At 41.5% G+C, this 23,097-nt stretch overlaps 1 protein-coding gene across 4 annotated transcripts in view; it reads right to left on the reverse strand.

The window, feature by feature from the left end:
- dnmt3bb.1 (DNA (cytosine-5-)-methyltransferase 3 beta, duplicate b.1) overlaps positions 1 to 23,097 on the reverse strand; it is a 129,789-nt gene that overhangs the window by 33,857 nt on the left and 72,835 nt on the right. For all 4 annotated transcript variants that reach the window (XM_060938054.1, XM_060938052.1, XM_060938053.1 and 1 more), the window contains exons 6-10: positions 19,677 to 19,796; positions 16,043 to 16,201; positions 15,792 to 15,899; positions 5,499 to 5,640; positions 836 to 988 (exon numbers count right to left, since the gene is read on the reverse strand). In XM_060938054.1, coding sequence (XP_060794037.1) covers positions 836 to 988; positions 5,499 to 5,640; positions 15,792 to 15,899; positions 16,043 to 16,201; positions 19,677 to 19,796 — 682 coding nt within the window. The remainder of the gene's footprint in view (positions 1 to 835; positions 989 to 5,498; positions 5,641 to 15,791; positions 15,900 to 16,042; positions 16,202 to 19,676; positions 19,797 to 23,097) is intronic.

The following is a 23,097-nucleotide window of genomic DNA, read 5'->3' on the forward strand; positions in this document are numbered from 1 at the left end:
AGTGCTGTCCGAAACCTTAGTGAGGATTATGTGGGAAATGCACTCAGTATACTGTAATATGTATTTATCACAAAAATACATGTATGTATTTATTATTTTGAAAACCCACCAGCCGCCTGATCTGGCACGTTTTAATTGTGCGACAGTAATGACGTACATACCAGTGCGACGGACTAGTCCTTATCCTGTCGTCTTTCCAACTCTTCTCTACTCCATGCTGGTTCGAAGTCGTATGGAATAATCTCCATCACTGATGAAGCTGGCAAATCTCGAAATTAATCTAAATTGGAATGATATGGTGATCTGGCCGCTGTATAAACAGTTTTCAAAATGGCAGCGTTGACACTTCACGTTTGACGTCTCGCACAAGTCTCGTGAAGATCGCGCGGATAAGCGACGCCTGCCGTGGACCAAACGAACTACATTCAACGTGGCTAAAAACTGAAAAGGCCGATAAGTGTAATATAATATGCCAATACGAGTCACGATATAAGGTTAATAAAACCGAAAACGTAATTGAATAACACGTTAATTAAGAAATAAAGCAAGTTTAAAAATGACTTCAGTTCCCCTTTAAATACCCTGGAAAGAATGACTCAAGAAGGACGAACGCCTTGGAAGGATCCTGTTAATTTCATGTTGATAAAGTCCAGTTTTACTTCCCCTTTATACTCTTCAGTGAAAATCATCGGAACAAATGCAACTGACAAAAATGTTGTGTGTGTGTTCATTAGAGATATACTGTAGTGCATAGCAAGTTTTTATCCATACAGAGTATATAATTCCTACATATATGCAGAGTTACTAAATTCCCATGCCATGTATGACCTCTGACCTCTGCTATAGATGTCCTCACTGGCTGATTTGGCCTTGCACATGCTGAGTCTGGCCCTCTTAGCAGATGGTGCAAGCTCCGGTGGATTGTACTCCAGAAGTTTAGCCTGAAGCGTTGTGCTCTCCGGAGCTGCTGGGAACAAACAGCACTCAGCTGTGAAAAACAAACGACGATGTTACTCAACAAATGCGCACACACACACAAATAGATACACGAAACCTCTCAGACAAGAAGGCATGTGAGAGAGATCTCATATAGCAATCACACACTTCACCTTAAGGCAGTTTTTACATTTTTGTGTAGACTTGAATGATATTTTTGGGTCATTGTCCTGCTGGAACAGCCAACAACAACCATGTAGCTTACATGCAATCCGTTATATCAGATCCTAAGAAGGTTTCTCGGGTCTTTGGAGGAAAAACAGCTCCACAACATCACACATCTTCCACTGTACTTAACAGTGGGAACTGTACTTGTATCTGTTTAATAGGGTGCATCAGTTGCCCTCACTTTCATAAAATCTGATGCATTTTTGTTTGGGTGTTCCTTTTCACCAATAAAGACATCCTGTAAAATTTTTTGACCACATTCAAAAGTCTAATGGTGGCACCATGAGGTTCATTTTTTGCCAAAAAACGCTTATTTTATGTTTTCGCGTAAGGTTTGAATCACAATGTTGGACTCCATTTATTGATTTCTTGTGAGCCAGAGATCATGTTAAGAACCTTTGCAAGGGATTGAGAAGCATTAATGTGATTCATAATACATTTGTATTGTTTAAAAGTAGTTGAACAATGATTCAACGAACAGCTAAAACTCAAACTGTGCTTGATAATATATTTAGAATATGTACTAAAAATGTGTATCTAAGATATTTGGTATACTCTATACGGTGCCATAATGTTTCATGAAAAGTGATTGAAATTTTGTCATAAAAGTCATAAAATAGCAGCTTTTTCCATAACTTTGAGCTCCTGGTGCCACCATTAAACTTTTGAATTTTGTCAAAATATTTCACCCAGTGTGTTTTCTTACCAAAAGGAACATAAAAACAAAAATGCATCATGATCGGAGGAACTTTTCATTTTTAGGGGGCAACTGATTTACACCAAAGCCATCTTTTGACGCTGTTGCCAAAAAGCCCAATTTTTTGTCTTATTTGACCATAGAACCTGGTTCTAGTCAAAGTTCTCGTCGCATCTAGTGAACTCCAAGTGCGTATGTTTGTGATTTGATGAAAAAAAACCAACATTTTCTGGCATACCTCCCAGATAAGCACATCTAACTGTAGATTTTAGGCTATTTCGAATGTCTTAAATATTGGATATAGGCACTCCAGGTGTGGGGCTATTTTTAAATTCCATTTCTTGATTGATAAAGCTCATCATAGTTATGTTTCATTTCATTTGTACCGTATATTCTCTGATCTTCCTATTTTTATGAATCATTCATTCATCTTCAACAACCACTTTATCCTGGTCATGGTTGTGGATCTAGAGACTGTACCAGGAATGCTAGGCATAAGGTGGTTACACTCTGACACACACACACACACACACACACACACACACACACACACACCTGGGAGGAGGAACCCAGGCAGACACAAGAAGAACATGTGAAACTTGGCACACAGACAGACCTCAGGATCAAATAGTGGACCCTGGAGATGTGAGCCGGCGATGTTACTCTCTGCCCCACCATGCCAACCATGTTGAGGAATAACTAAGGGAATTTGTTCTCTCTCTGACACTCAGGTAAACTTAAACATGCTTGTCACATTTTGTTTAGAAGAATTCTTAGGGGTGTCAATCACTGACACATGGTTTTGTATGAATATATTTTTATAAATGTACTTTCGTATTTTCTCATCTCATCTCATTATCTCTAGCCGCTTTATCCTTCTACAGGGTCACAGGCAAGCTGGAGCCTATCCCAGCTGACTACGGGCGAAAGGTGGGGTACACCCTGGACAAGTCGCCAGGTCATCACAGGGCTGACACATAGACACAGACAACCATTCACACCTACGGTCAATTTAGAGTCACCAGTTAACCTAACCTGCATGTCTTTGGACTGTGGGGGAAACCGGAGCACCCAGAGGAAACCCACGCGGACACGGGGAGAACATGCAAACTCCACACAGAAAGGCCCTCGCCGACCACGGGGCTCGAACCCGGACCTTCTTGCTGTGAGGCGACAGCGCTAACCACTACACCACCGTGCCGCCCACTTTCGTATTTTATTAGAACAAATTTACTTCAATTAAAGTTTCGATTTCTCGCATATTTTCTGTGTGAGATTAAGCAAATTAACAATACAATCCAAACCTCCACTGTATTCTGCCTCAGAGGCTGGAGTCAGCCTCTGAAATGACAAACTCTTCCTTTTAGGTGTAGATTTAGATCCATCAGAACAACTGATTTTGCCTCCACTGGTAATAATAATAATAATAATAATAATAATAATAATAATAATAATAATAATAATGGTTTTGATTTGAAAATGTGCAAGCAGGTGATGAAGAAAATGCCAATTCTCTCCCCAATCAGAATGTACACTCTCGGCCAAAGAGAATATAAACTAATGCCTTGACAAATATTCAAGTGAGCATCATTTCGTGTTTCTGCCCTGAATCATGTGTATTAAGTACACAAAACAAGCACAAGAGCATCTAAGGTAAATCATAACACAGAGAAAGCCTATCACCTCTGAAGATGCAGAATCTCATATTTCAGCTATGAGTCATGCGTTTTAAAAGCATTAAATAAATACATGATTTTGCTCTTGTTTGAGTTTCCTTCTTCACACGAATCATGAGTTGTGCAGCTGCCAGAGCAAAGAAGAAACTCCTCTATGTGCTAGTTAGCATGTGCTGGAAGACTGAACTCTGACTTCATAAGAAAGACATACAGATTAGTTGGATGACTTTTATCAGCTCTACAGTGGTGCTTGAAAGTTTGTGAACCCTTTAGAATTTTCTATATTTCTGCATAAATATGACCTAAAACATCATCAGATTTTCACACAAGTCCTAAAAGTAGATAAAGAGAACCCAGTTAAACAAATGAGACAAAATATTATACTTGGTCATTTATTTATTGAGGAAAATGATCCAATATTACATATCTGTGAGTGGCAAAAGTATGTGAACCTCTAGGATTAGCAGTTCATTTGAAGGTGAAATTAGAGCCAGGTGTTTTCAAACAATGGGATGACAATCAGGTGTGAGTGGGCACCCTGTTTTATTTAAACAACAGGGATCTATCAAAGTCTGATCTTTACAACACGTTTGTGGAAGTGTATCATGGCACGAATAAAGGAGATTTCTGAGGACCTCAGAAAAAGCGTTGTTGATGCTCATCAGGCTGGAAAAGGTGACAAAACCATCTCTAAAGAGTTTGGACTCCACCAATCCACAGTCAGACAGATTGTGTACAAATGGAGGAAATTCAAGACCATTGTTATCCTCCCCAGGAGTGGTCGACCGACAAAGATCACTCCAAGAGCAAGGCGTGTAATAGTCGGCGAGGTCACAAAGGACCCCAGGGTAACTTTTAAGCAACTGAAGGCCTCTCTCACATTGGCTAATGTTAATGTTCATGAGTCCACCATCAGGAGAACACTGAACAACAATGGTGTGCATGGCAGGGTTGCAAGGAGAAAGCCACTGCTCTCCAAAAAGAACATTGCTGCTCGTCTCCAGTTTGCTAAAGATCACGTGGACAAGCCAGAAGACTATTGGAAAAATGTTTTGTGGACGGATGAGACCAGAATAGAACTTTTTGATTTAAATGAGAAGCGTTATGTTTGGAGAAAGGAAAACACTGCATTCCAACATAAGAACCTTATCCCATCTGTGAAACATGGTGGTGGTAGTATCATGGTTTGGGCCTGTTCTGCTGCATGTGGGCCAGGATGGCTTGCCATCATTGATGGAACAATGAATTCTGAATTATACCAGCGAATTCTAAAGGAAAATGTCAGGACATCTGTCCATGAACTGAATCTCAAGAGAAGGTGGGTCATGCAGCAAGACAACGACTCTAAGCACACAAATCATTCTACCAAAGAATGGTTAAAGAAGAATAAAGTTAATGTTTTGGAATGGCCAAGTCAAAGTCCTGACCTTAATCCAATCGAAATGTTGTGGAAGGACCTGAAGCGACCAGTTCATGTGAGGAAACCCACCAACATCCCAGAGTTGAAGCTGTTCTGTACAGAGGAATGGGCTAAAATTCCTCCAAGCCGGTGTGCAGGACTGATCAACAGTTACCCGGAAATGTTTAGTTGCAGTTATTGCTGCACAAGGGGGTCACACCAGATACTGAAAGCAAAGGTTCACATACTTTTGCCACTCACAGGTATGTAATATTGGATCATTTTCCTCAACAAATAAATGACCAAGTATGATATTTTTGTCTCATTTGTTTAGCCGGGTTCTCTTTATCTACTTTTAGGACTTGTGTGAAAATCTGATGATGTTTTAGGTCATATTTATGCAGAAATATAGAAAATTTCTAAAGGGTTCACAAACTTTCAAGCACCACTGTATGTTGGTGATGTAAGGATTAATTAGTGGAATAGGAACTGTAGCTGGATTGACAGTCTGTGAGGAGTCCTTGATGAGTAGCGGTTGGTGTTCCGGGATACTCATACTCACAGGAGTTCTCTCTGGGTTTGAGGCCCTCCTTGCCCTTGGGCAGGAAGCCGCTGTGAGCCCAGTCCAGCATAGGCTTCACCTGGTCCTCTGGATTATCCGATTCACACAGAGGAAACGTCTTCTCAGCACGTATGCTAGCCATCTATAGAAAACCAATGGTACAGAGAAGAAAGAATGAGAGTGTTGATGAAGGAATATTAACATTTGTATGAATATTTCATTCTTCAAGTAAAAACAAGCAAGTCAAATATGGAATGTAGTACAGTAAAGCAAACTGTATGTTGAAAAAGAAAACAAAACACATATACAATGATGCCAAAATGGCTGCTGAAACAGTCTGATCCAGCTTAAAGGAACAGTCCACCGTACTTCCATAATGAAATATGCTCTTATCTGAATTGAGACGAGCTGCTCCGTACCTCTCTGAGCTTTGCGCGACCTCCCAGTCAGTCAGACGCGCTGTCACTCCTGTTAGCAATGTAGCTAGGCTCAGCATGGCCAATGGTATTTTTTGGGGCTGTAGTTAGATGCGACCAAACTCTTCCGCGTTTTTCCTGTTTACATAGGTTTATATGACCAGTGACATGAAACAAGTTCAGTTACACAAATTGAAACGTGGCGATTTTCTATGCTATGGAAAGTCCGCACTATAATGACAGGCGTACTAACACCTTCTGCGCGCTTCGGCAGCGCATTGATACGGAGCTCAGATATCAATGCGCTGCCGAAGCGCGCAGAAGGTGTTAGTACACCTGTCATTATAGCGCGGACTTTCCATAGCATAGAAAATCGCTACGTTTCAATTTGTGTAACTGAACTTGTTTCATGTCACTGGTCATATAAACCTATGTAAACAGGAAAAACGCGGAAGAGTTTGGTCACATCTAACTACAGCCCCAAAAAATACCATTGGCCATACTGAGGCTAGGTACATTGCTAACAGGAGTGACAGCGCGTCTGACTGCGTCTGACTGACTGGGAGGTCGCGCAAAGCTCGGAGAGGTACGGAGCAGCTCGTCTCAATTCAGATAAGAGCATATTTCATTATGGAAGTATGGTGGACTGTTCCTTTAATGTGGGCAGCATTTCAAAACAAACACATATTGCCAGGCAAAATAAACCCCGCTCGGTAGCACTTATGATGAATATGAAGGAAGATATCGTGAAAAAAATAGGTACCCTATGGGTCCATGTGGCTACTGCTTATAAATCAAATTGTTTTCTGATACCATGTCCATACAGTAAATATAGCCTATATATTTACCCTATGAGGCAGTAGCCACAAAAATTAAGTGTAAGTAATCCAAAAATAAACAATTTAAAAATCACAGAAGTAAAATATACCAAGTGTCTGTACTTTATATTATTCTACTCTTACCTCTTAATTTTCAAAACTGAAACTTCCGAACCGAGGCTGACATACACACGTTGTCGCCATGACCCAAACCTTTATTTCCCAGAAATGGCCCAGCGCTAGAGCTCAGTGGAACGCACTTTCCCTCTCTAATAAGCATAAACATGTCTGAAAGTGATTTCTTTAGTCTAGTCCATTTATTTCGAATGATGAACCGAATTGTATACACTCACCGGCCATTTTAATCGGAACACGTGTACGCGCATGCGCAGTGCGCAGTCGTTACACTCTTACATTCTTACAGCACGATGACGTAGAGACTAGTGCCTCTATGAGGCAGTAGTCACAACAAAAACGATTTTGACCTTTTTGGTGACCTTGACCGGATGACCCTCAAAATGTTGGAGGTGCTATTTGAGACTAATGCCCATCTATCCTGAACGTTTCATGAAGATTGATCCAGCTGTTTTCCCGTAATATCTCATCTCATCTCATTATCTCTAGCCGCTTTATCCTGTTCTACAGGGTCGCAGACAAGCTGGAGCCTATCCCAGCTGACTACGGGCGAAAGGCGGGGTACACCCTGGACAAGTCGCCAGGTCATCACAGGGCTGACACATAGACACAGACAACCATTCACACTCACATTCACACCTACGGTCAATTCAGGCTACGTTTACATTAGACCGTATCTGTCTCGTTTTCTTCGCGGATGCACTGTCCGTTTACATTAAACCGCCTGGAAACGCCAGGAAACGGGAATCCGCCAGCGTCCACGTATTCAATCCAGATTGTGTCAGCTCCGGTGCTGTGTAAACATTGAGAATACGCGGATACGCTGTGCTGAGCTCTAGCTGGCGTCTCATTGGACAACGTCACTGTGACATCCACCTTCCTGATTCGCTGGCGTTGGTCATGTGACGCGACTGCTGAAAAACGGCGCGGACTTCCGCCTTGTATCACCTTTCATTAAAGAGTATAAAAGTATGAAAATACTGCAAATACTGATGCAAATACTGCCCATTGTGTAGTTATGATTGTCTTTAGGCTTGCCATCCTTCCACTTGCAAGTGGTAAGTGATATGCGCTGGGATCACACACACAGCGGCTCGGTCCCGAATCACAGCTTGTTCACTTCACTCGCGTGCTCTGTGAGCTGCGCAGGGCCGGAGTGCGCACCCTCCAGAGGGCACTCGCTGTTCAGGGCGGAGTGATTTGGAGCGCAGGATGCTTGCGGAGCCGAGCGTATCCGTGTATTGGTATTGCTGTGTGCACGCAAATCGTGTATTGGTGTTGCTGTGTGCACACTAATCGTTTTAAAAACGTTAATCTGATGATCCGCTGATACGGTCTAATGTAAACATGGGCTTAGAGTCACCAGTTAACCTAACCTGCATGTCTTTGGACTGTGGGGGAAACCGGAGCACCCGGAGGAAACCCACGCGGACACGGGGAGAACATGCAAACTCCGCACAGAAAGGCCCTCGCCGGCCACGGGGCTCGAACCTGGACCTTCTTGCTGTGAGGCGACAGCGCTAACCACTACACCACCGTGCCGCCCTCCCGTAATATTGTTCACAAAAAAACCCGACCAAAGACAAAACTTCGCCCCCTGGTGGACTTCGTCCCAGGCGAGGTAAATGATGCAGTGATGCTGGCTTACAGGGCAGTAACTACCTTACTAGGAACATACTAGCATTTTAGTGTCTATAGCCCCTTTTACACAGCCTGTTCAAGGCGGAATTCTTATGCCTTTATTCTGCCTTGCGTTCTGTATAAAACATCCGAATGCGAAACGTTTGTGTTGTTCCGTCTCTGAGCCGGAACAATTGGTAGTAACAGAGCCAGAATTGATGTTTGTGTAAAAGAGACAGCTGGCACGGCGGGACAGGGGTGTGATGGTTTTGACAATGACATTCCTCTTTCTGAGACAAGCGTGATTTCAAACGTCTCCGTCTACGGCAGGGGTGGGCAATTATTTTTTCCCTGGGGCCACATGAGAAACAGAAAATTTTGTGGAGGGCCGGACCAAAAGGCTGAACTAAATTCTGCATAATATTAATTGTATTTCTTTATATAAAGCAATAAATAACATTGTTTTTACAAGCTGCTAAGACTGGTAAGAGTATGGAAAAAACGAGGTTGCCAAATTTCCCAAAACAATGGTTAACAAAATGTGAACGTTTGTACCATTTTTTTCAGTCACATTCACCCCAAAACACAATAAAGACATCACAATATTGTCTTTCTACTCCAAATATCAAGCAAGATACATCATATTATAATAATGATGCCCACATTTGTAGTTTAATCACCTCATTTGGTGCTTTTCGCCGGAGATCGGCTCCGGCGCCTGCTGGTGATGTCAAACGATGTGATTGGCTGGACCGTTTGAAGGATGACGTACAAGTTTGTGGTTGGTCTGGACAAATTACGGAAGTAGTTATCGCGGGATTAGGTTTCGTGGGATTTCATGTTCATGTCGCGTGCATTGCGTTTTTGTTGAACACAACTTCAAAATAAAAGCAATGCACATTCAGTCCATGCATGAGGTCAAATTAGAAAATACGTTTATTTTGTAATTTCTCATTAACCTTACGCGGGCCGGTCAGAATGAACCAAAGGGCCGGATGCGGCCCGCGGGCCGTAAAATGGCCAGGTCTGGTCTACGGCATCTAAGGTCCACATGCCTTTCTGCCTCAAATCGCTTCCTGCTTCGCTTCACTTTCTCTTCCAACATATTTCTGATCACACAAATATGTTGTTTGCATGAGTCTCTCCACACCTCTCTTCCTCAATACCTTTCGCTCTGATTCTCTCTCTCCGTGTATATATGTTTGCGCGTGGAGTTTTCTGCGACAGACTTTTTTTTTTCTTGAAAAGCTGGCTCAGCTACAAATATGTTATATATATATCGAAGCTGTTACTTTCCTTAAACGTGGAATTATTTAACGGAAGTGATTACATGTTGCATATGATGCTCAGTAACTTTCCTTGTGTTTGAAGAGTGGCATAAATGTGCACGGCTAAGAAAATCACCTCAACACTTAGTTCACCTGTGAGTATGATCAGGATATTCATATTTCTGATGTGCAGATACATCACACTTAGAAGCCAATACTCTGTTGCGACACGTCACGCCTCTGGTTGTGGAAAGCTGGCTCACAATATAAAAATACACACTGGCATGGCTTCCTGACGGCTTTATTTCTTTCAGTGTAAATCATTAAAGCTGTTACACTGAGCTGTTTCTTTACGCTAATATTATCAAATATCTGTGTACGATGGGCCAAAATCTCATGTAGCTGTTCAACTGGGTCGAGATCTGGTGACTGTGAAGGCGTATGCTATACGTATCACATGCTTAGCATGCAATAGATTGATATGCATCAAATCATTCAGTGAACCCTCGATCCTTGTTTGACCATAAGATAAAAGTGAGCAGTCAGAACGATTCCCGTAGATGTTCTTTTCTCGAAAGGAACAAGGGAAGCTAAACCATGGCGACAAAATATCCCCAGAGCATAACAGAGCCACATTTTTCCTGTTATTTATCATCCATAACTAACTTTGTTTTACCCACCAACTTGTCGGATTTCCTTATCTAGCTAGTTATTATGAATATATAATCGTATAGCCTGTGTTTTTCAATTTAATAATTTTTTAAATAATAATTTGAGTAGTTCTCTTATCATAGCAGCTGCCAAGAGAATATAAGCTGAAAGGAGATTAACCCCTTCAGTGCCCTTGGATGAGTCACGTACGTCATGAAATCTTTTACCGCTGTGCCTTATGACGTACGCTACTCGTCATAAACGCCTCCTTTTATGTACCTTACATGGCACATTACTTTTATTTCACAGCAGCACGTTACCGCGAGTTGTCCTAGTGGTTAGCGTGTCTGCCTCTCGATCGCGAGTTCTATTCACGGGCAGGTCATACCAAAGACCATCATAAAAATGGTACCCAGTTACTTGGAATGCATGGACCCTTGGTATACATTGTGTTTTCAAATACTAGTAATTAATCCCGCCGACAGTAGTCGGAGGGGTTATTATTTTCACCTGCGTCAGTCTGTGTGTGTGTGTATCTGTCTGTCTGTCTGTCTGTGTGTCTGCAAGATATCTCAAGAACCAATGGATCGATTTGGACCAAATTTTGTACGTGTTGCCGATCACCCAGGAAGGAAACCATTAAATTTTGGAGGTCAAAGATCAAAGATCAAGGTCATGGCAGAACTTCGAAATTTTCGCCCAATGTATTTTAATAGGGAAAAGGCGGGGTTTGCACTCGTTAGAGTGTCCCTGTCTAGTTCATGTTTATGGACAGGTTCTCATTGACAAGACCTGTTGTCTTGGGGGTTTTTTTTGGATGTTTTTGAAGTTGTTTTTGATTACTAAAGTTATTTTTACTCGACAACAGTGTTTTCTGTGATTTTTCTATACAAATATTAAAAATATAAAGTTCTGAACAAGTTAGAGAAAGATTATCAAAATATCCCAGTTTTGACCTATTTTTGTCCTATATGCCCGGCACATTACAATTAATTATGGGTGGCAGCCAAGGGGTTAAGCTGGACAACCAACAGGACAAGGAAGAATCTTTATTTGCCTGTGAATCATAGTGCGTGTCAGTTCAAAAAACTGTACCTGTAAGACTTCAAATACGGAAGCCGAGAGAGGCCCTTCATATAATCCTTTTTTTTATTCACCTTGTTATTCTGAGATAACGACATAATTAATTCAGGATCTCGAGAAAACAACACAACTAATTAGAGATCTCGAGAAAACGAAACCGTTATTTCGAAATCTCGAGAAAACAAAACAATTATTCCGTGATCTCGAGAAAACAAAACAATTATTTCATGATCTCGAGTAAACAGCTGAGAAATGGTTCATTCAGGTGCGTCAAGAGACTTGTGATATGCTGACTTTGGGGCTATTTCTCATTCTGTATAGATGCAACTTTGGTCATTAGAATGTCTGGAATAATTGATCACCTAATAAGGCAATATTTTGATCAGGGGTTGACACAGGGAGAGATTTCATTAAGTCTTTTAATAAGGGATAATTTCAAAATTAGTCCGCGGCACCTCCGCAGAAGACTCAGCTGTTTTCTCGAGATCATGAAATAATTGTTTTGTTTTGTTTTCTTGAGATCTCAGATTAGTTGTGTTGTTTTCTCGACATCCTGAATTAATTATGTCCTTATCTCGGAATAACAGTTTTGTTTTCTCGAGATCTCGAATTAGTTGTGTTGTTTTCTCGACATCCTGAATTAATTATATTGTTATCTCAGGATAACAAGGTGAATAAAAAAAGATTATATGAAGGGGCCTCTCGTGGCTTCCGTATTCAAACATAAATGGTCCCTTTTTTTTTCATTTGTGGTCCTTTTATGGATTTTGGGATATATTCTGCTAACAACATGAGAAGCAGGCTGGTATCCATCTCGTGGTATACTCAGAGGACTTCGGCCTTAATTGGCATTTAACTTGTAATATTTTAACAATATTTACATGCAAAAAGAAAAGAAAAAAAAAACCTCAAGCACTGTATGTGCCACAACTTCATGAAGAGTCTTCTAAGGTCCATTACAGATTAAAAAAAAAAGGACCAGCCTGATCCAGTTTAATGATGGCACGTCATTCCCATGTGGGCAGCATTTCATTAACTACCTTGCTAGGAACATACTAGCATTTTGCATCTATCTTTGACTTGGAAGTGACGTCAAAGCAAAATAGAAACCCGGATGTCGGCCATGTTGGTGGATATACAAATGCAGGGTCAAGCGACATTCCGTACAAAACATAGTCACGCGTGCGCAACTCTCTTTGTTTTTCCACTGCTTTAAGCGTTCTTTTAGTTATGCCATATCTTTGTGATGTATACGGTTGTGGTCACAACAGTACTTGTGACCGTGGCACGTTCCGATTTTTTAGAATTCCGTCCGTGATTCGGAAAAAAGGCGAGGAAACTCTGAGGCTTAGTACGGTGAGGAGACGAGCACGGCTGAACAACATCGGCAGGGCTGGTCTAACAGAGGCGAAAACCCAAACAGCTCGTGTTTGCAGTAATCAGTTTATCTCAGGTGAGATTCAAAAGCTCTCTCAATAATACCATGGAAGAATTTTATTTCGTGTTGCTAGAGTTTTGCTATAAAATGAGCGTTCTCTTGTCGTGGTTCACTCAGTCGTTGTTATATAATTTTAGCACGTGTATTACCATTTTGCTTCTAGGAATGCCAGCAAAATTATACGATAGAAACAATCCAGACTGGGCACCCACTCAGAAAATGGGCTATGTTTCGTCCAAGGTTGGACTTGATTCTTTGGCAGTCCAACCAGATAGAACGCGATATCTGGGTACTCGATGATTGGTAGAAGTGTCTTATCTTCAGAAAAGTCAGACTTTTTTAAATAATATGGGTCAAAATCCACACATATCTATCTTCTCTTTGTATCATATCTTCACTGGACCATTCAAATCGTGGTAATACTGAGAAAATTCTGCATTGTTTACAGACATGCTTTCAGCGGCTGCCATCCTAGTTGCTTTACTATAGACCCCTTCGCAGTAAATGTCATTCATACGAAAGCGGAAATTGCGCGCGCAGCCTGGACCCAAAAAAGACTCAGAAATGCCTAGTTGTTGTGTTGTCGGGTGTCAGAATCGTAGCAGTGATGGGGTTAAAATGTTCAGAATTCCAGCAGGATCTCACCCATTCCAAGAAAATCGCCGACGTCTATGACTACAAGCCATCAAACGTGTAGACTGGGATGAAAGCACTATCAAAAATGCGCGGGTTTGCAGCGCCCACTTCATCACAGGTAAGATCAGGCTATTTATTAAATCTTTCTTTTTTATTCTTTCTAGTCTTCGTTTATTGATGTAGCAAAATACTTTGTTAATGTTTGTCTGATTAGCTGGGTCATAGTTACACAATGTAATGAATATTGTTAGCATGTTAACTTAGCTTTGCATGCAGTTGTGTTTGTAGGAGAGGTCTCGCTTGACTCAAGCAGTCCAGATTTTGTGCCATCATTATTTGTGTATGCCGAAAATCACAATTTTAAAGCAAGGATGGAAAGGTAAAATTGTGTGCCCTCACTCTAAACGCCAACTTACGTTGACTGCGCTAACCTAGCTCCCACCCCATTCAGTTTCATTTCTGCTCTCTGCCTCTCGCTTTTTACGCAGCTCTGATTTCTCTTAGCTGCACTCTTTACACTATCATTCCTATCATGCCATTCCCTCCTGCAAATTGCTGTTTAGTGTTGGTATTTGCTGTTGTAGCGAAAGCCACATTGCCATCACATCACTGGCATAATTTGATTAAAACAAAATTAATATGAATGTCCCATTGTTAATCAAGTTGTACATGCCCGCACATAACATAATCATATGCGTCTAAAGGCTTGTAGGCACGAAGTTTTTCGTGGGTGTACACTGAAGTCTTGTCAATAAGGTACGAGTATATATCTGGCCATTGTATACCAGGGAACTTACTAACATCGTCCGTCCACTCTTTAATTAAATGCGGATCCGGTAGGCGATGTCCACTTGTTAGAGTTAACTTATTTATGTAGCATTCTCGATCTTGTAACGACAATTGTTTGGCATAATCTGACAGCTCATAATGCCGGTCTATGGGCAGCGCCATTGTTTCTGAGTCCAGGCTGCGCGCGCATCCTGGCAACGGTTGGTTTGTTTACAAACATGCGAAGGGGTCTATATCCACCATCGTGGCGGACGCTCATGATGTAGCACATTTTGAGCATCTGGTTGCAAGTCATCTATAGTCCCTTTTACAGAGCCTGTTCAAGGCGAGGATCTTACGCCTTTATTCCGCCTCGCGATCTGTGTAAAACGTCCGAATACGGAACGGGGTCTGTGTTGTTCCACGTCTGAGCTGGAACGATTGACAGTAACCGAGGCGGGATCGACGTCTGTGTAAAAGGGACAGCCGGCATGGTGGGACAGGGGTGTGAGGTTTTTGGATTTGACATTTGTTTTTGACATATTTCATTCAGAGTCCAGCGTGAATTCATAAGTCTGTCTACAGTGTCTAAGATCCTCACCCCTTTCTGCTTCAAATCCCTTCCTACTTCTCTGGCCCTCCAACGTACGTATTTCTGGTTGCACAGCAACTCTGCTTGCAGTTGAAGAGTGGGATAAATATGCGAGGCTAACAAAAGCACCTCAACACTCAGTTCACCCACTGTTTTGAAAGCAATGCCGGTATACTCGGGGTATTCATATTTCTGACATGTAGTATGTTATATGTCACCCTAGATTCCGACACTCCGTTGCGTCATACGTCACGCCTCTAGTTGCGGAACACTAGCTCACTGTGTAAAAACACGCTGGCACAGCTTTATTCGGTTCAGTGTAAACAACCAAAGCTGGAATATTGAGGGAAATATTTGTGTAAAAAAGGGCTTGTGATTAAACACCTGAGAGAGTTTTTGAAAAGAGTAACATTAATCAAACTTCATGGTTGACAAAATAGCGAGAAATTATCCATAGCAGATCACAGGAAATGTGGCAATCTGCAGAAAGAACGAGACAGAGTGTAGATATGCAAGGCTCTGGATCTCAAGCGTGCCTAGACTTGCTGACCTTTGTGTTGTTTGGTAGAACCTCATATTAACTAGAAGAAGGTAATTCAGGGAACTGTCGGGGAATTCCACAAAACTTTCAGATAAATGTTTACCTAGACTCTTATCTTTCAGTCTTTTAAATACGCACAGGCACACACATATACTCAGCTGGACAAACAGAATGCAGATGTCATATATCTGTTACCTTCCTTAAATTACACAGTACATGCACTGGTTCATTAATTTTCTATTAAGGCTACATGACTGAAACCTCGACGTGCCATGTGTTCCTCCAAATGATCAATATTAGCATTTTATCCAGTGAATCCTGTCTTACCTCCAGGGCCTGGAATATGGCTCTGCGGTAGGAAGCCAGCTTGGTGTAAGAAGACTGATTAAAGAACTTGGAGAAGGCTGTGATGGAATCCAGTTTGTCAGCAGACACCTACAAGCAAACCACATCCATACGCCACACATTATTCACCCTGTAAATAAGTCAATTGGTAACCTTATAAAAAAATCCTACATTGGTAGGTGGAGTTCAGCTTTGCTGTAACATCTCCATATCTTTCTCAGAGTCAGACGCACCTCAGAGAACTTGCCATCACCAAACCACTGGAGCCAGCGCATGCCATGTGATGCCTGTCTCTTCCCCGTAGCTCTCCAGGTCACCACCATGCCAGGCCACCAGGAGAAACCCTTAATTTTGCCCCACACCAGCTCTCCAATTCCAAAGCCCTTATTGTCCTACAGGGGATAGATAATTCAGTAAGAAAGTGCACAAAGATCCAGGACGGACAAAGTGCCATAGGCTATACTTTAAAATATTTTATTACTCATATGAAACTCATGAGGCTTTTTAGCAGGTTTACATACAATATCAGTGACATTGACATGGTAATGTATGTATGTGGTACTACTCTGAGTGTATCAGGTTGAGCAGTGTTCTGAGGGTTCTGAAATGTACTCAGCTTTGCTGCTGTTGAGAATAATACAACAAGCAAAATTATCTAGCAGCAGACTTGTAGTACTCGAGTCCAGGACTTGGACTCGAGTCCGACTCACGCCCTAATTCGTGACTTGACTTGGACTTGAGCACTGATGTCTCGGACTCGTGCATTAACTGCATTCGGACTCGTAAATTGGAGACGAGGACTCGGCTTTTTTCTTTATTTTTTGTAACATGCCATAATAATTTGGCATAAGATATTTATATCGACATTAATTTTTATACAAATTTTGTGCAAGAGAATGCACATTCACCTGTTCATACGTCATGTTCAGGAACAAACTAACGTTAATGGTGCTAAAGTGCCTGGAGAGAAGCCCCTAGGATTGTCCGCTTTGCTTATACAGACTTCTCGTGCAGTGGGGAAAAATGCACTGCTATGTGTTCCATATGTAGAAGAATTATCGAGGAGACGACAGGGACAACCTCGACCTTCAATCGTCATTTGGCAAGACTCCACCCAGAGAAATAAGTGACACGCTATGTTCATTGCCCTGTTGATAGCGGGGCTTGCGTACAGAGCGATGAACTAACTAGTGTTGACCCTCTCTCATGTTATTTGCCCTGTTGATAGTGGGCGGGGCTTGCTGAGCAATGAACAAGCTTTTTATCTGTAGCCTATTAACTAAAACGGGGCAGTCGGGCAGTAACGTTAGTCCAGCACAGTAGCAGAGACGGTTTCACGTAAAGGCAGCAACAGCCACCATCAAATGATGCGGTTGGAGTCTTGTTCTCAGACTCGACTCGAAATTTTCTTTAATGACTTGGACCTGACTCGGTCTTGAACACCGGGGACTTGAGACCGGACTCGGACTCGAGGTTTAGTGACTCAACTATAACGCCGTCTAGCCGTCCTGTTTTCAGAAACTAGCACAGATAAAGAACAAGAGGATGTTTTGCAAGAGGAAAGGAAGAAGAGGAAAATTCTGCATGAAAAAAAAGAACAGCTATCGTCTCTACCTGTACACCTACAACGTGGACCAAAAAGTTAGGCATGTCCCTATACATCTACAATGGCCGACAAATTGTGCATAGGTCCCCGAATGAACTACACTGTAAAAAAAATATTTGTTGTTTTAACTTAAAGTTAGTGCAAGGGCTGCCTTAAAATTTTGAGTTCACTGGAATTCACATAGTAAGTTAAATTGTTGTGAACTTACTATATTAATTTCAGTGAACTCAAAATTTTAAGGCAGCCCTTAAGGCAACCCTTGCACTAACTTTTTTAAGTTAAAACAACAAATCATTTTTTACAGTGTAGCATTTTAATGTATGTAATTTACATAGGAACAGAAAATTAACATTAAAAAAGTGATATTCTCTTCTGTATTGAAAATGCTATAGGTTGTGTCTTACATAACTATGAAAAAAACAGGTGAAACTATTAGAAGTTGTATGGAGAATGAATGGTCAGCCTGGCAGACATGAAGACTGCATCTACAGGACTTGTCTGAGCATGGCATACATTTTAGGGTGTTTTCACACCTGGTCCCCTTTAAAGGAACCAGACTCAGTCCTCTTTAAGTGGACCAAAATGTGGACCAACAGAAAAAGAACTCAGTTCTTTTTGTGTTCACACTGTGAATTTATTACAAAGAGGACTGGGTTCTCTTTCTGGTCCAGTGAAGCTTTGATGGGGCCTCAGTCCTCTTTCTGTTCACACCAGGTCCTCTAGAGCCCTCAGACCCCCAGTGCACGGAATTCTGGGTAATTTTCTCTTGAATAAAAATGTCTGCTGCCATGCTTGCCCTGCTGTATTCTTTGATCAAAATAGTGCGGATTAAGGAAAATAAATTTATTATATTTTTTATATATATATATATGAGTGATTCCACGCTTATGGGTACTGAAATGGGGACATGAACTTATTTTTAAAAATTCACCTAAAACCATTTCTTTTTTTACCATCAGGTCACAAAACATGTAATCTTTAATGAATGATATGTTAAAAGATAACTTTAATTTTCTGAGATGTAATAAAAACATATTTATATGCCAAAGTCAAGCCTATGAGTTCCAAAATGATGTCTGTTACATTACTTCTGTTACGATTGTCCATCTCGCGTCTGTTACAAATTAATTACAATCTAGCTATATACCATGTTAATCTTATTGAAAGAATGTGTATGTTTATTCTACTACACACGTTTATTAATTATATTTGCTAAAACATCACCTTCCTATGTTTCAACAAGTAATTCTACATTGTTAAAATTGAGAATATATATGTCCACAACACTTCTGTTACGTTCTGACTTTGGCATATAAATATGTTTTTATTACATCTCAGAAAATTAAAGTTATCTTTTAACATATCATTCATTAAAGATTACATGTTTTGTGACCTGATGGTAAAAAAAGAAATGGTTTTAGGTGAATTTTTAAAAATAAGTTCATGTCCCCATTTCAGTACCCATAAGCGTGGAATCACTCATATATATATATAGTTATATTATTGTGGCCGACTCATCAGTCAGTAAGTTCAGAGAACTGTAAAGTGGCTGTGGTAAGTTCCAAAAGGAAGTCAAGTTTCCCTGCTACAGTCACGTGACCAACTACGGCAAACGAAGAAGGTTAAACTACAGTGAAAAAGGCGAAGTGAACCCGGTGCGCTTTTTGTTCACAATGCGCAGATTAGGCGAACCGTACCGTTGATTTTTAGCGAACCGTACTGAGACCACCTCCTGAGGTGGTCTCAGTTCGGTTCGCTTTAAAGGGGTCTGGGTACGGTTGGAGTGTTCACATATGCGCAAAAAATGCTGAGTCATCAATCTGAGTTCGGTTAGATGGCTGAAAGGGACCAAGTGTGAAAACACCCATAAATATAGTTACTGTACACTTGTTAGTTGTGTGTGTGTGTCTCATAGTGCTTTTCTGCATACAGTTACAGTCAATAGAGCCTCTGTTAAAATCTCTGATTCACAGTGGCACAATTCAAGAACTAACAGTCTCTTTCAATGTGTTGTCAATGAGCTCTACAAAGATGTAGCTGATGGGCTTTGTAAAGTTTAAGCCTCAGGCTAGACCATGACAAAGACATCTGTCTGCACTTAAAAAGAGGGCTATTCTATAAGCGAGTCTCTGGTTACTTTTAAAGGACAGGTGGACAAACATAACTTGGGTCTTGTGTAACAGAAGAAAGAGGGACAAGACAAGACAAGAGGGCATGTACGTGGCTGCACCGTGCTGGCATGTAGGTGTATAAGTGTGTACATTGTATTCAGGCTGGCTGGCTGTGTCAGTAGTAGAGGTGGATGTTGCGCTGCTTTGAGCTGAGTCTTTAGAGTCCTGCTCCATCAGCTCCAGCTGGGGGCCTTCAGGAAGACTAGGAACCTACAGACACAACGGGAGAAGGGAGAGTTAGTTAGTGAGTTCGAAAAACATATACTTTAATATCAAGCTAAGTGTTAACCTGGCTAACTGCATTGGCAGTATATTTCTGTTGGCCACAGAATAGAACTTCAACACATTCCCTGTACTGGGGATAGAACACAAAACCTTGATCCTCACTAATAAAAGGTATTTGGGTATAAAGTTAACAAACATGCAAAACATGTTTTTTTATTGACATTTTCTTTCATTAATTAGTCAGATGCTTGGAAACAAAGCTTGAAATCTATAAAATCTAACTTTCCAGATAGTTACGTATGCATTACCAACACAGACAAGCAAACACAAAAGTGCCTCACTTTCTACCTGGTGCCTATCTATAAGGATACTACAAAATGTCATGCAAAGAGTAATTAACCATAATTACTTGTTACAGTACTGGAAAGTTAGGTAAATCTTCGAGAGTATAATGTGTTTAGCTTTAAATTTGTGTTTTCTAATAAAACTCAACATCTGCCCTTACACCTCCATTTTGTACATTTCTGGGAAATGGATTCTTGGGTCTCCGGAGGTAATTCTGTTGAACTCATTACCTGTGGAAACTGTCTCATTATCTCATCTCATTATCTGTAGCCGCTTTATCCTGTTCTACAGGGTCGCAGGCAAGCTGGAGCCTATCCCAGCTGACTACGGGCGAAAGGCGGGGTACACCCTGGACAAGTCGCCAGGTCATCACAGGGCTGACACATAGACACAGACAACCATTCACACTCACATTCACACCTACGGTCAATTTAGAGCCACCAATTAACCTAACCTGCATGTCTTTGGACTGTGGGGGAAACCGGAGCACCTGGAGGAAACCCACGCGGACACGGGGAGAACATGCAAACTCCACACAGAAAGGCCCTCGCCGGCCACGGGGCTCGAACCCGGACCTTCTTGCTGTGAGGCGACAGCGCTAACCACTACACCACTGTGCCGCCTGTGGAAACTGTACATACACTATTATGTAGGGATTAGGTTGAAAAATGTGGCAATGTTGCTTTTACGATATCCATCATCCTCATAGCAGATAACGGTCGATACTAACATATCTATAGCTGGAAGAAAAGGAGCCCGGAGAACCCCTATGTGGGCAACATACTCAAAACAAGAAACACAAACATAAAAACAGATGAATACAGGTGACAAGGAATAAATGGGGACTGAACTGGTGGAACAGAAATGTAAATTAAAAACTGAGCATGTCAGGTATGCAGGCAACAGACAGATTTTTAAAAAAGCAGAAAATGGTTTATTAACTGCACACAGGTAAATAAATCCAACTCATGAGGCAGAAGGCAGCATCAAAAACAGGCAATAGTCAGGCGAGGCACAAACAGAATGTCAAAGGCAGAGTCAAGAAGGAAAGGCCAAAAATACAAAACAAAGTCCATAGCAGCACGTTATTTCATATTTTACCTTATGATTTAAACATTTTTTTTTCAAAATAAACACATTTCAAAATAAGTTGGGACGGTAAAGCATTTACCACTTTGTAATGTTGCAATTCCTTCTCACACAACTTAAATGATGTTTAGAGACTGAAGATGTCAAATGATGAAACGTTTCAGGTGTTATTTTATCCCATTCTCACAGCGAACAGGTCTTAAAGTGTATATTCTGGACCAATTTAGTTTTTTTTTTTTAAATATGAAAGTATGTCCCTTTAGGGGCGGCATGGTGGTGTAGTGGTTAGCGCTGTCGCCTCACAGCAAGAAGGTCCTGGGTTCGAGCCCCGTGGCCGGCGAGGGCCTTTCTGTGTGGAGTTTGCATGTTCTCCCCGTGTCCGCGTGGGTTTCCTCCGGGTGCTCCGGTTTCCCCCACAGTCCAAAGACATGCAGGTTAGGTTAACTGGTGACTCTAAATTGACCGTAGGTGTGAATGTGAGTGTGAATGGTTGTCTGTGTCTATGTGTCAGCCCTGTGATGACCTGGCGACTTGTCCAGGGTGTACCCCGCCTTTCGCCCGTAGTCAGCTGGGATAGGCTCCAGCTTGCCTGCGACCCTGTAGGACAGGATAAAGTGGCTACAGATAATGAGATGAGATGAGTATGTCCCTTTACACACTCATCCAGAAGGGTAATTTTGCACAAGGCCATCTGTCTACAGCAGAAAAAATAAAATAACAAAACACGTCTGGAAAAATCCCAAGGGAGTCTGGAGCCAGATTCGTGATGTTACCTGTGGAAGCGCCAGCAGGCTGCGAGAGCTTGCACAGTTTCAGTGCACAGTCTGTGTAGACCAAGCGCTCCCATTTCTCTCTCATTGTCCGGTCTTTTGGGAAACGATGAGTACTAATCCCATCAAGATTGGTGTTGCTACACCCTCCTACGATACATCTGTTAACCATTTTAATAATTACGTGATAACGTTCAAGAAATTTGCAGACAACCACCAGGTCGTTTTCTCATAAACAAACCAGTGCTGATGTAGGATTCAGAGGGAAGCGTCCTGCACGCGACGTCACGAAAATCAATGTTTGCCGGGAAATCCAAATGGCAAGTTTTTTCAGAGGCGGACCAATTCACCTCAAATGGCTTGATTTCAACTGAATTTTTCTGGTATTGCACAAGGTAAAAAAATTGCACAAAATGCAAAATGTGACAGATATTTGACCAAAGTTTAATATAAAATAGGAAAATTACATTGATCTTGCTCCGGAATTTACCCGTGATATGCACTTTAAGGTGTGCAGCAGTACAGGGTCATCGTTGTCTTATTTTTTGTTTCAAAATTCTTGGGTGTTGTAGTCCGGAGCAGCCATGTATGGAGGCTGTTCCAAGCTTGTGTTTTCAACGCCGTTACTGAACACTTGGTAAAGTCAGGCAGGAGAGAGTGAGTATTTACTTCACAAACACAAACTGTGAACAGAGTTCTTAAATAAGTGAGCTGTGATTGTGAACACGTGCATGTGATTCGAACTTAGGGGACTGTGAACCTATAGTGCAGGATGGATGCTGTAGCCTGAGGCAGTCATATTTGAAGGCTGCTATTAATTCTGGGAAGTGGAGTCGACCCAGCAAGCAGGTACAGATGTGAAGGGCATTAACGAACAAACAAACAAACAAACAAACAAACAAACAAACAAACAAACAAACAAACAACAACACCTGAGTAGTCGGCAATGGAGTTTATAGGCAGCAAAAGGCTCCCAAAGGCTGGGTGTGAGTCTGCTCACTGTTTACTTGTGTGTATGTGTGTGTATGTGTGTGTGTGTGTGTGTGTCTATTCACTGCTTCAATGATCAGGCTTATTTTTAC

The sequence above is a fragment of the Neoarius graeffei genome, chromosome 13, assembly GCF_027579695.1.
Source record: "Neoarius graeffei isolate fNeoGra1 chromosome 13, fNeoGra1.pri, whole genome shotgun sequence".
Classification (NCBI taxonomy): Eukaryota; Metazoa; Chordata; class Actinopteri; order Siluriformes; family Ariidae; genus Neoarius; species Neoarius graeffei.